The following is a 12,500-nucleotide window of genomic DNA, read 5'->3' as shown; positions in this document are numbered from 1 at the left end:
TCTAGCAATTTTAACCGACACGGGAAAGCGAATCTTGCCAGGTAATTACTGTGACCAGTTAGCTTGCTAGCTAGCTGAGCAATTCTTCAAACTTACAGGGATTGTCTAGGGGAGTCGCCGACACAGAAAGACAGTAATCTTCATTCACGACATTTACAACCACATATTTTATCAACAGTACCTATCAGTTATGACAAACCATAATCCATTCATTCATTTCTTGAAAACTGGCAACGTAGGACATCTTTCACCAACAACTTCCGCTTGGTTGTCCGGGACTAGTCTCCTCCGTATTCATTACATTGGTTCCGTTTAAAGTATTTTACGTTCCGCCAAACGTAATTTTTAAGAGGGAACAGCGATAGGGAAAAAAAATTACACATCATAGAAGTCAAACAACTTTCCTTTATTTGTAACATACAAATAAAACACTGACCAGGCATAAATGACTGTCGTTTTCCCTTTCATCATTAAAGCACAAGACTTGAACACTCATTCTCAAACATTGAGTTTTAAACGTCATTTTTCCAAAACAAGTGTTTTACCTGTAAAAGGCAAAAAAAAGAAAAAGATTTAAAACCAAAATGGATCTGTAACAGAGTATATATATACACACACACAGTAGCATCCAGAAGACAGGATAGGAACAAAAGCTGTTGAATGTGAAAGATGAGGCTATTCAACAACATCACAACAAGTGAGAATATTTTTTGTTTAAAAAGGAGAAAATAATAATAAAATAAAGTTAAACGAGAGTTTATTCCTAAACTAATAGTTTTTTTTTTTTTTTATCAACACAAGCAATCATCCTCCAGATATTTTCTTCCTGCATACCTTGTTTCTTGTGAACTTAATACTGACGTCAGTCAGTTTAGTCTGGTGTCTGAACCGTATTCACAATAGCCAAAACACACCCTAACTGACCAGAGATCAGCTCCCAAACCACTCTTAGCCACGCAACTCCAACGGTTGCTAGGATACCCAGAGGAAGTTAGTTTTGAGTTACATTGACCTGAGAGAGAGAAGATAGACTGTCATAATATAACATCCTGTTATTATAAAATATGCACGATTGATGATTGTACTAATCAAAACGACTCTCTAAAACCATGACTACGAGCTTTCGTCTCTTTTTCAGTTATTTTTTTCCTTCTTTTTCTCTTTGCATTTTTTTGTTCTGAACAAGCATTAAACACCCAAATAACCTGAATGTTAGGATCTATGTTGACAGATGGACCCACCAAGCCCTCCCTTCCCCCCTCCTCGCCCTGCCTCCCCCCCCCCCCCCCCCCTCGCCCTGCCTCCCCCCTCTTCCCCCAACTATCTGGCAGGGCAGGAAACAGAGAGGAAAAAAAAACACTGAAATCTTCATGCAGACTACAGACTAAGGTAACGATGGAGGGATGAGAAAGAGGAGAGAGAGAGAGGAGAGAAGAGAGGTGATCTTGTACAGAGTCGGCGTGTCTTCTCCCCTGAGCAGCGTTTGAAACCGTTGCGAGCACGCGGGCTGCGTTCAGGAGTGTTACGCAGGTGCAGAACACCTGACTCAACAGGAGCTCTCCCACCGCTCTATAAAGGTTACCAGGCAGACTCAGACACAGAACAAGAGCGTTAGGAAAGAGAGAGTGTGTGTGTGTGTGTTTGGGAGTCGTTACATAACAGTAGGGTCAGTCAGGTGTGTGATGGCCGATGTGATGACTATAAACAGAGGTGGGGGGGGCATCGTTTGATCGCCGAACCAGGAAGTGAGGAAACAGGAAGTGGCTCTGTGTTCTCCCCTCTCAATGGCAGCAGCCACCGCAGTGCCCGCCCCCGTGGGCGTGGCCGGAGGCCTCCCCGTGCTTGGTCCGCTTGCTCAGGATCTCATAGGAGCAGTCGTCGCCACAGCAACCGGACATGCTGGGCGAGGTGTCGTCTATCTCAAACCTGGATGAGTGGGGGGTAAGAAGGAGGGGGGGGGTTAGATGAGGATAGAAAGGTGGGGGAAGGGAGGCAGAAGGAAGGAGGTGGAGGAGGAACATAGAGGGATTGGGAGGATGGAGGAGAGGGTGGGTGGCAAAAGTTGGGAGTGTGAAAGAGAAGGATGAGGAGAGAAAGGGAGACATGGAGGAGTGAGAGCAGTGAGTTAAGATCAGAGAGAGAGCAAGAGAGAGAGAGAGAGAGAGAGACACAGACAAAGCAAGAGAGAGGGAGACAGAGATGAGAGAGAAAACGCAAGAGAGAGAGAGACAGATGAGAGAGAGATAGAGATGAGAGAGAAACAGAGATGAGAGAAAGCAAGAGATAGGGAGACAGAGATGAGTGTCTAGTGAAGACTTACTGTAAGGCTTCTCTGAAGAACTGGTAGGCCCCGTGGTTGTGTCTGAATAACGTCAGCATCACTTTCTTCATCTGTGTGCTGGACGAACGCAGGGGGGGAAGAGAGAGAGAGGGGGGGGGGGAGGGACAGAGAGGGGACAGAGAGAGAGAGACAGACAGAGAGAGGGGGGGAGGGAGGGAGGGAGAGAGGGGGAGGGAGAGAGAGGGGGAGGGAGAGAGAGGGGGAGGGAGAGGGGGAGGGAGAGAGAGGGGGAGAGGGGGAGAGAGGGGGGGGGCGGGGAGGGAGGGAGAGAGAGGGGGAGAGTAGATGGAGAGAAAAAGGAAGAGTTGAGAGGGAGAGATGGGAAAACAGAAACAGGTGGTTGATGTTAACTCAGTGTGGGAGCGGTGAGACAGTTTTATACCATCATAACACAGTTCTTCTAGATTCTAGGGCAACAGGCAAGTCTAAAGACCATCATCCCAACAGGGATTTGAACCTGCGCCCTCTAGAGCTGTACCTGTTAGCTATGAGCTGTAGACACTGTACCTGTTAGCTATGAGCTGTAGTATCTGGATGAGGAACTTTCCAAGCCCTTTCCTCCTCACTCTGCTCTCCAGCTGGAGTTCATAACTGCAAAATACAACAACAAGTTAGAAAACGATTTCACAACCAACATAACTGCTTAGATAGTTGATCCCTTGGTTACCCATCTTCTTTACCAAACTATTTACTTCAATCTATCCATCCATCCAGGTTCTTACCAGTACAGCACCTCCTCCCCACACTCAACGTCAAATCGGAAGTGAGAGAAGGCGACGGGGGTGGAGTCAGCCTCCCGGGCTAGCAGGTACCACGCCCTCTCATCCTTCATCTCCTCCCTCTTATCTCTCTCCTTCCACCCCCACTCGCTCTGCTCGTAGCTGCAGGGGGCAGGGAGGGGGGAAAGGTGATTGTGATTATGTAAACCTCTTCAGTACACACCACCACACTCCTGCCGCTACTCTCCCCCTCTACCTCCACCCTCCCCATCTTCTCTTACTCCACCCATCTCTCTGTCTCTCTCTCTCGGTGTTCCAAAAGCACCTCAGATCAATCAATTAACCGTCTACACCACGCTCCCTCCACTCCCCCCTCCATCACCAACCCCCCCCCCCCCCCCCCTCCATCACCAAACCCTTCCCCCCTCCATCACCAAACCCTTCCCCCCTCCATCACCAAACCCTCCCACCAAACCTCCCCCCCCCCCCCCCCCCCCCCCCCCTCCTTACAGAGTCTGCATGTTGGCCCTGGTCAGCTCGTAGGCCCACTCCACTGAGATGGGGTTGAGGGAGGACACCCTCTTACACTCGATCTGGAGGTTCAACCTGGAGGACACAGGAGAACCACCAGTTACACACACACAGATACACACACACAGATACACACACACACAGATACACACACACACACACAGATACACACTAGACTCGGACGTGTTTGGAGTAAGAAAGAGAAAACCTCGTACCCGTTTCTGTCGTATTTTTTGAAGACAGGGAACGCCGCCAGGGGGTCGTCCAACTGTGGGACAGGGAGAGATCTCATTGGTCACTGCCCGCCCTCGTCTACCGTCATAGGTCGTTTCTCCACCCGATCTCCCACCCCACTGGCTAATCGCTTCCCCGCGTTCTCACCTTATTGGCTGCCTCCACCTTGGCGCAGACGGCGTCCATGGCCGCCCTCTCCTCCTGTCTCCTCTGCTTCTTCTCCTTCGCTCGGTTTGACTTCCTCTGAGACGAGGAAGATGAAAGATGGATTAAAGAGAGATGGAGGGATGGAGAGAGGGGATAGAGGGGGGACAGAGGGGGAAGCAGAGGATGGAGAGAGGGGACAGAGGGGGGACAGAGGGGGAAAGCGAGGATGGAGAGAGGGGATAGAGGGGGGACAGAGGGGGAAACAGAGGATGGAGAGAGGGGATAGAGGGGGAAAGAGAGGATGGGTAGATTGGGGGAAAGAGGGGATGGAGAGGGGGTTGTGAAGGGAGGATGAGAGGAGAATAGAGAGGATGGATAGATTGGATGAAAGAGGGGATGAGGATAGATGGGGGATACATAGCAAAAGAAGGAAGGAGGGGTAGAAAAGTGACAGTATAAATGATGAGGGATCAAGAGAGGGGAGAGAAACAGGAAGAGAGGGAGGACGAAAAGAAATACACTGTAAAATGTGTAAAAACCGTATACCAAGATTAGGCCTATAGAGATGTGAATATACACACACACGGGACAGGAAGCACGCGCTAACTTAATATGATTAGCCAGGTTAGTTGGCTAGAGGTGGAACTGTTGGGGGGGAAATGTTGGCGTGAACTTGGCTAGAGAAATAGTTGTCGCGGATTTCTTTAGTGTTAGTTGGTTGTCTAAACTCCCTCACACACTGACCTGTAATAATTGCCCCCCGGCTTAAATGACACCTACACAACTAACGTTACTAAGACTGCCAGATCACAACTAATATTATAACAGGCATCAACCGAAACTATCGCAAAGATGGATTCCTAAGTGCCAAGCTAGCACACGGTGACAACAGTCGACAGCGATTCGCACGCACGCGGCACATAACGATGCTAAGCAACGAAAATAGGACACCGTGATCTCAGTGGCGATACTGTTACGCATTCTGACGATAAAACGTAGACTTTTTGATGTAGTTTTATAGGTTAGCTTCACGGCTCACGAGTTAGCATGCCCAGCTAGCTAGCTAGCTGTCGCTGCCACCCCGGCACAAGCCACCTATGGTCTCTCCTTCATCTCGCTGATTTCTCGGCATCATGATGTCTGGACGCACGCTCTTTGTTCGCCCCTAATTGATGCAAACATTCGTTTCCAACTCTACCATCCTATTCACAAAACACTTATTTGGACAAGACTGATTAAACTTACCCCCATTTTGTTGTTTAGTGACGACCACCTTGAATCAACTACCGGACCGGCAACGCTATTGTGTCGTGCTTGTTGTTTGCTAAATTATTTGCAACGAGAGGGGGGCAAGATTATGAAAATGATAGCTAACGATGCTAGCGATCTAGCTAGATAGCAAGACCCCTATCAAATCAGACGATGGCAGATATGCAGGCACAAAAAATACTATTCGTTAAACGCTAGATTTTACGTTTAATCACGTTTAATTTTTTTTCCGCCAGATTGGCGCCAAGTGTAAGGGGGTGATTTGCAGGTCTTTTGGCCCTACTCCACTCTTCCTTTCCTCCCTCCCTCTCTCTCTCTCTTCCTCCTCTTCTCCGTCCAACTACTTCAGCGCGAAGGGGAGGTACGTTGGATTCGGTTATCGGGGCGTCCCGAGCAAACGGAGCTGCTATTTCCCCCTTAATTCTATAGGCCAAGATGAGAAAACTCCACCCATATAGCCTACTCCCACAGTAAAAATATAAATAAAATAAATTTCCGTGGTTTCCTTGTTGAGGAAGTGACGACACAATAATTAGGGTACGAAGCACCCCCGTTCCCAAAACTGGCACGGCGACGGACACAACCTTTGCCTTTTAATATTTGATGAAAACGCCGTTCTTTCTATATTCCTATATGAACAGATAGATCGTTTGATCAAAATATCAAACGGAAATGCAATATGCATTAGTTTAACCCGCATGTGTATCTGAATATAGTAGTGTGTGTAGTTTAGTATAAAGTAGTGGAAAGACTAGGAAATTAACAAGCCCCACCTACGTGCTGCCCGTTTCACCGATATCACTGCACCTTAGGAAAAAAGTCCTCGTGGGCACGTAGACCAGGACCACATCACTGGAACACACACAATACGCACACACACCACTAAACAATTTGAAAACTAATTTAGATTTCCCTTGAATTATCATACACGTAATGTGATGTCCTCGTAGATTAACAAATACAAAATATATAGGATAACGCTGAAATATTTCAGCTGCAATTATATCATTTTAGCATCTACTTTCCCGCAAGTTCTGCATGATTCACGTGCCCCCTGGTCTCCTGATCTGCCCCCAGTGGGCCCGCGTGTGTAACTACAACCTTCGCCACTTGGGGTCGCTGTGGCGCTGTGCTGGGAGGTCGGATGAAAGTAACGCAAATGAGAATAATCTTAACAAGATGATGGAGTATTCTGCATCGCTGATCATTTACCCTTTTGAGTTTACTAGCCATAAATACGGATTCTGCCTTGCAATTTTGTTTGGTGTTTTTTGTAACGACTGGCAACAATCCCAGGATGGAGTGTCTGGGTATGGCACAGGCGGCGCACGTGCTATACAACAACAGTTCATATTTAAGTTGCCTGCATGCTCGTGCCTTTGCAGTGTTGTTGCTCTCTCTCACCCTCTCTCTCTCTTTCTCCCTGTCTCTCTCTCTCTTTCTCTCCCACACACACACACACACACACACACACACACACACACAGCCCTCCCGCGCAGATGGTTCCGTCAATAGGCTCCGCCCAGAGCCCTTTGTCTTGGGGTGATCTGTCTCGCGCGACGGGGAGATGGCATTTCTGGAGGGGGTCAGAGAGTTTCCAACCCGCTACTGGGTATCGGGGTCTTCCGACTTGATGTTCGAAGTTATAGGAATAGCCCGCTCCCCGTTAATCCCACGCGAACGATTATTCACGTGCGTTCTGAACGGTGTGATTCCTCCCCACCTGGCCACGGTCACATTTATATGGCATGTAGAGATAGCAGTTATATTTGATGGATATAAATTGTCTGTGATTCAAGATAATGTCGGTAATAAAGACTGAAATAAAGGCTCATCTCTCGTTCTTTCTTTCTCAACCTCTCTCACCCCCCTTCTCTCTCTCTGTGTCTATCTCTATCTCACACATGCACACACACAGCACAAACCGTGCCCTAATTTTCTCCTGGAGATAGAGAGAGAGACAGAGAGAGATAGAGAGACACAGAGAGTGAGAGACAGAGAGAGACACAGAGAGAGAAAGAGACAGAGAGAGACACACAGAGAGAGAGAGAAAGAGAGAGACATGCAGCCTACAGGAGCAGACAGACAGACAGACATATGCAGTAACACAGCAGTCTGGTCAGACAGACAGACAGACAGACAGACAGACAGACAGACAGGCATGTAGGCTGGCAGACAGACAGATGCAGTACAGAGTGAGACAGACAGACAGACAGATGCAGTAACACAGTAGTCTGGTCAGACAGACAGACAGGCATGTAGGCTGGCAGACAGACAGATGCAGTACAGAGTGAGACAGACAGATGCAATAACAGCAGTAACAGAGTTGTCTGCTTTGATCTAATGAGACAGAGCGACAGACAGGCAAGCAGACAGATAGATAGACAGAACAAGCAGACAGGCAAGCAGACAGGCAGACAGACAGACAGACAGACAGACAGGCAGGCAGGCAGGGACAGGCAGATGCAGTAACAGAGTTGTCTGCTGTGGTCTGGTGAGACAGACAGACAGCAGCAGGCCTCACAGTCTAGCAAAACAAGAGACTGCTGGGAGGGAGGGAGAGAGAGGGGGGAGGGGAGGGAGAGAGAGAGAGAGGGGGAGGGGAGGACAGCAGAGAGGAAAGGGAGGGGGGATGAGAGGAGTCTAGTGGCAAAGAGGGGGAGGAGTAGAGGAGGCAGAGGATGAGTGCAGAAAAAGGAGGGGGGAGGGGGGGTGGACTCGGAGGAGAGGGGGAGGGGATGAGGAGAGGGAGGGGGGTGGATCATCAGAGAGGAGGTGAAGGACTAGAGGAAAGGAGAGAGAGAAGAGGAGGGGAGATGAAGGAGAGGAAGCAGGAGCTAACATACTGAGTGGAGTGGGGTGAGTAATGAAGGAGGGAGAGAGGAGGGAGGGAGAGGGGGATGAGGGAGGGGGGTTGAGCGAGGGAGGGAGGGAGGGAGGAGAGAAGGATGAGGAGGGGGGGGATGAGGGAGGGAGGGAGGGAGAGGGGGGGATGAGGGAGGGAAGCAGAACAGACATGAGGAGAGAGACAACATGTACAGACATCTCTGAGAACAGAGTGAGAGAAACAGAGAGAGAGAGAGAAACACAGAGAAAGAGAGAGAGAGAGAGACGTGAGGGGAACAGAGTGAGGAGAGCAGGAAGGAGAGATGAAGGAGAGAGAGAGAGAGACATGATGAAAAAGAAAGATGGAGGACTCGGGAGTGAGGGAGGGAGGAGAGAGATGTGGAGAGAGGGTTAGAGAGAGAGGGGCAGGCATGGGGGAGACAGATAAGCATAGGGATATGGAGGGAGGGAGGGAGATTGTGTGTGTGTGTGTGTGGGGGGGGGGCAGAAAATAGGGTGGGAGGGAGGTAAAGTGTGATCGTGTGTGGGTGCATGCAAGCAGATTTGTGTGTGTATGTGTGTGTGTTCTAAAGCCACAAGTGCTGGTACTGTATATGACAGAAAACCTTCATGTTTGTGTTCATGCTGACAGAATAGCAAGACTGAAAGTATGAGGAAATTTCATATGACTGTGGTGCGTGTAGATGTGTTAGTGTGTGCACTGTGTGTGTGTGTGTGTGTGTGTGTGTGTGTGTATGTGTCTGTGTGTGTGAGAGAGTTTGGTTGAGATGTGTGGTTATCTGTTTGAAGCCATCTTACATATTCAGACTCACCTATCCATCTGCCCCTCTCTTTCTCTCTCCTTCACTCTCTCTCTCTCTCTCTCTCTCTCTCTCTCTCTCTCTCTCTCTCTCTCTCTCTCTCTCTCTCTCCCTCTCTCTCACACACACACACACTCTTTATCTCTCTCTCACATATAGACACATGTTTATTCGGATTGAAGAATACGTTTTTCGTCCTCTAGTAAAGGTAGAATTGTATTAGTGATTCACCTATGAGACTAAATGCTGTAATAAACAGTGCTGTAACACACACACACACACACACACAATTGTATCGTGTGTGTGTGTGTGAAAGGTCCGGTTTCCCTTCTCCTGCCCTTTCCCTTCCCTCCACTGTGCAAGTCTGGAAGACCACAGCACAGAGATGCACAGCTAACGAATCACTGCGCGGACATGCTGGGAAGTAGTTCCTAATTTATGGGATTTTCAACTGACAGGTAAAATAGCATTTATGAATATGCCAGCACATCATATCATATTTTCAGTTTTAGGATGTATATGATGTAGAAGTCTAACAATCACCTCTGAGTTTAGAGGCAAGATATTATCAGATTATTATTTGACTCAAGGTCTCATAACGTAAACACGTCACATATGCGAGATAATTTGACTGGATATTACACAGTCAGCGAATTCATCCATGCATCAAAGATATGCGACGTTTTCTGATATCTTATTGATCATGTCTGATAGTATATCGAACTATTTTCTTTGCCAATCGAAGTTAGTTGGGCAGAGGCAAGGGTAGAAGCTGAAGCGTGCGGACGTCCACATCCACACTAAAACGGTTGTCCGCCTCCCCGGCTCACACACTCTGTCTTTCCACGCTGATTTTCATTGTATGGGAGAGAAGGTCCTCATCATTAAAGTGAGAGGAACGAACGCAGTTTTCACATATTCAAGTCAACTAAACCGAGGACTGTAGCCAGCGGACCACGGATTACCGCGACATTGTGTGTGAGAAACAAACGGCAGAGGATTCAACTACCGCCAGGTACCGTAACGAGCTCTCACGACTTGTAACTAGCTAGTATACCGTCAGTGTTGGTTAGCTACCGCTAGCGAACTAACCGACCCCTCTACCGACCCCCAGCACCAACAGTCCGAAGCGTGTCGAAAACAAAAGACGTTAAAGTTGATAGTTTAGCAGCCGCGTGAATAAGAAAGCAAGATTGACGCCAAAGACAATATCCAGTAACGCGTATATCCTGTTATTATTTAATAGTTGAAAACGCCGGTAGGAGACTTAACGTTAGTTGCTTTTAAATGAGATGAGATGAGAGTGAGAGAGATGAGATGTGGCCACTAGGGGTGATTGCTTGTGATACAGCTCAATCCTATCTGAACTTAATTTACTTTTTATAAGATAAATAGTGGATAGACGGTCTGGGATAAATGCTTGTCGTGCTATCATTAACAACAGTTTAACATGTACTCACAAAAACTGAGAATGCAGCGTGGTTAGCCTATGTCAATGGACAGCGCTAGTGAGACCAAAGACATTAAAATGCATCCAACTCGTTGAAAAGTGAATGGAGCGGGATGTTTATAAGTTTTGTTAACTAACGCAACAAATAAACAACCGACTATTGATTTGTTTTTGATTGTTTGTTCTTTTGGATTCGTCATTTGTTTTTTGTCCCGTAGTAGCCTATGTCGTGAATATACGGACGCCAAAAGGACAGTCAGTTTGGTGTATCTGGCAAGCGGCTTCCAGACAAAGACCCCCGGTCATTTATTGTGAAACGACCAACAACGACGATACGTTCGCCGGGGGACTAAACGCAGTCAGTCGTTAAACGATACTTTTATACTTTAAAGTACCACGATAATGATTCACCACGACTTTTGTCACACGTTTAGAACGCCGACAAGTCATTTATTTAAACTTTGAACTTGGTGTTTTAACAGTTTTTTTTTCCTGTTTCTAACGTAGGCTATCTAAATTAATACACTAAATGTGAGTGAAACGGCGTCTTGTCGTGTGTAAACATGATTGTTCAGAACACCATTTAGATATCGTTGGCCGGGCCATGGTCAAGTTGTAAGCACACAGCTAGAGTGAAACACCTGTCGTTGACGCTTACCGAGAACCGAGGCACAGTAACGGTTACCGAGAACGAACTCTTGACTCTATAAGGACGGTGTTCCGAGGTGACCAGCTAGTTTTTTTTGTGTAACTGGTAGGATTGCAGTACCCCGACCCCCCCCCCCCCCAAACACAGACACACTCTTCCGCCTGGAAACCCTAACCCTCCTAGCCAGATGCGATGTGTGTGGTTGGTTTTTGGGTCTGGCAGGATGTTGAATCATCAGTGATCCCAACTGAGAGGAGGGGGGGGGGGGGGTGGAGAGAGGGAGGTGGGGGAGACAGAGATGGAGACAGGGAGATTAAGAGGGTTAGAGTGGGAGTGTGTGGTGTTTTGATGTATGTGTTGCTAGATGCTGTATAAGAGGTGTGTGTGTGTGTGTCTTCTCTGGCTAGCAAGGATCCGTGACTGAGCGGGACAGCTGTGAGGTGTGTGTGTGTCTTAATGATTGTGTTTGTGTGCATTGTAGTGAGTTTTTCTGGGAGTTTCTCCTTGTCTTCCTTGAGGGTTGAGGTTGGTTGAGGTGCAGTTCTATGGGCGTATGTGAAGTCCTTTGTGACATTGCTTGTAAAAAGGGCTGTACAAGTAAATTTGATTAGATTTTCATCAGTGTCACTGTGTGTTGATGTGTGTTGGTGTAACTGTGTGTGCAGTTAATGTTAGCAAGGGGTGGTGTATATTTATGTGAGTGTGTGTGTGTGTGTGTGTGTGTGTGTGCGCGGCAGCATGCCCTCTGTGATGGAGCGGTCGACCGGGGTCCTGTCCAGGAGCAGGGCCAAAACCATCACCAACGGCAACAGCCTGCACTCAGAGGAGGAGAGCAGTGATGAGGAGCATGCTCACGGTAAACACACACACACACTCCTCTCTTCCTGCTCCCCTCCCTCCCTCCCTCCCTCCCTCCCTCCCTCCCTCCCTCCCTCCCTCCCTCCCTCCCTCCCTCCCTCCCTCCCTCCCTCCCTCCCTCCCTCCCTCCTCCCTCCCCTCCCTCCCTCCCTCCCTCCCTCCCTCCCACACTCCCCTCCCACACTCCTGTCTTCATCCTCTTCTCTCTCTCTCTCTGTGTCTCTCCGCTCTTCATCCTCCTCATCTCCCTCCCTCTCTGCCTAATCACAGCAGTCTCCCTGCTTATCTTACTCTCTCCCTCTCCACCCTCCTCTTCTCATCCTCCATCTCTCCTTCGCCTCTCTGTGTAAATGCTCTCTATTCTGTACCTCGTCTCTCTGCCTCGCTGAATAACCTGAAGTAGCTCTCTCTCTCTCTCTCTCTCTCTCTCTCTCTCTCTCTCTCTCTCTCTCTCTCTCTCTCTATGTCTCTCTCTCTCTCTCTCTCTCTCTCTATGTCTCTCTCTCTCTACGTCTCTCTCTCTCTCTGTCTCTCTCTCTCTATGTCTCTCTCTCTCTCTATGTCTCTCTCTCTGTCCCTCTATGTCTCTCTCTCTGTCCCTCTCTGTCTCTCTCTATGTCTCTCTCTCTCCAGACAGTATGATCCGTGTAGGAGG

At 48.3% G+C, this 12,500-nt stretch overlaps 3 protein-coding genes across 6 annotated transcripts in view; all 3 read right to left on the bottom strand.

Moving 5' to 3' along the window:
• The window catches only part of b3gat3 (beta-1,3-glucuronyltransferase 3 (glucuronosyltransferase I)), a 3,047-nt gene extending 2,784 nt beyond the window's left edge, over positions 1 to 263 (bottom strand). Inside the window, exon 1 of one of the 2 annotated variants that reach the window (XM_067261465.1) lies at positions 182 to 263. The gene's annotated coding sequence lies outside the window, so the exon portion shown is untranslated. Of the gene's footprint in view, positions 1 to 96 lie in introns of both variants that reach the window. The other variant, XM_067261464.1, reaches the window with a different exon arrangement.
• A 1,046-nt stretch (positions 264 to 1,309) lies between these two features.
• On the bottom strand, positions 1,310 to 6,034 carry naa40 (N-alpha-acetyltransferase 40, NatD catalytic subunit). 3 transcript variants are annotated; one of them, XM_067261619.1, is made up of 8 exons: positions 6,015 to 6,034; positions 3,973 to 4,068; positions 3,807 to 3,859; positions 3,571 to 3,666; positions 3,064 to 3,222; positions 2,849 to 2,932; positions 2,321 to 2,398; positions 1,310 to 1,926 (listed from the first exon to the last, which is right to left on the bottom strand). In XM_067261619.1, the coding sequence occupies exons 2-8, from the start codon at positions 4,009 to 4,011 to the stop codon at positions 1,782 to 1,784; spliced, it is 654 nt and encodes a 217-aa protein (XP_067117720.1). In that variant the 5' UTR covers positions 4,012 to 4,068; positions 6,015 to 6,034; the 3' UTR covers positions 1,310 to 1,781. The 3 variants fall into 3 exon arrangements, with proteins under 3 accessions (XP_067117720.1, XP_067117719.1, XP_067117721.1); XM_067261618.1 differs by lacking the exon at positions 6,015 to 6,034 and adding an exon at positions 5,218 to 5,568; XM_067261620.1 differs by lacking the exons at positions 3,571 to 3,666; positions 6,015 to 6,034 and adding an exon at positions 5,218 to 5,568.
• A 1,138-nt stretch (positions 6,035 to 7,172) lies between these two features.
• The window catches only part of mark2b (MAP/microtubule affinity-regulating kinase 2b), a 16,927-nt gene continuing 11,599 nt past the window's right edge, over positions 7,173 to 12,500 (bottom strand). The window contains exon 12 of the mRNA XM_067261990.1: positions 7,173 to 7,183. Coding sequence (XP_067118091.1) covers positions 7,173 to 7,183 — 11 coding nt within the window. The remainder of the gene's footprint in view (positions 7,184 to 12,500) is intronic.

Source organism: Osmerus mordax, chromosome 23, assembly GCF_038355195.1.
Source record: "Osmerus mordax isolate fOsmMor3 chromosome 23, fOsmMor3.pri, whole genome shotgun sequence".
NCBI lineage: Eukaryota > Metazoa > Chordata > Actinopteri > Osmeriformes > Osmeridae > Osmerus > Osmerus mordax.
This window is presented reverse-complemented; position numbering and strand designations above follow the sequence as displayed.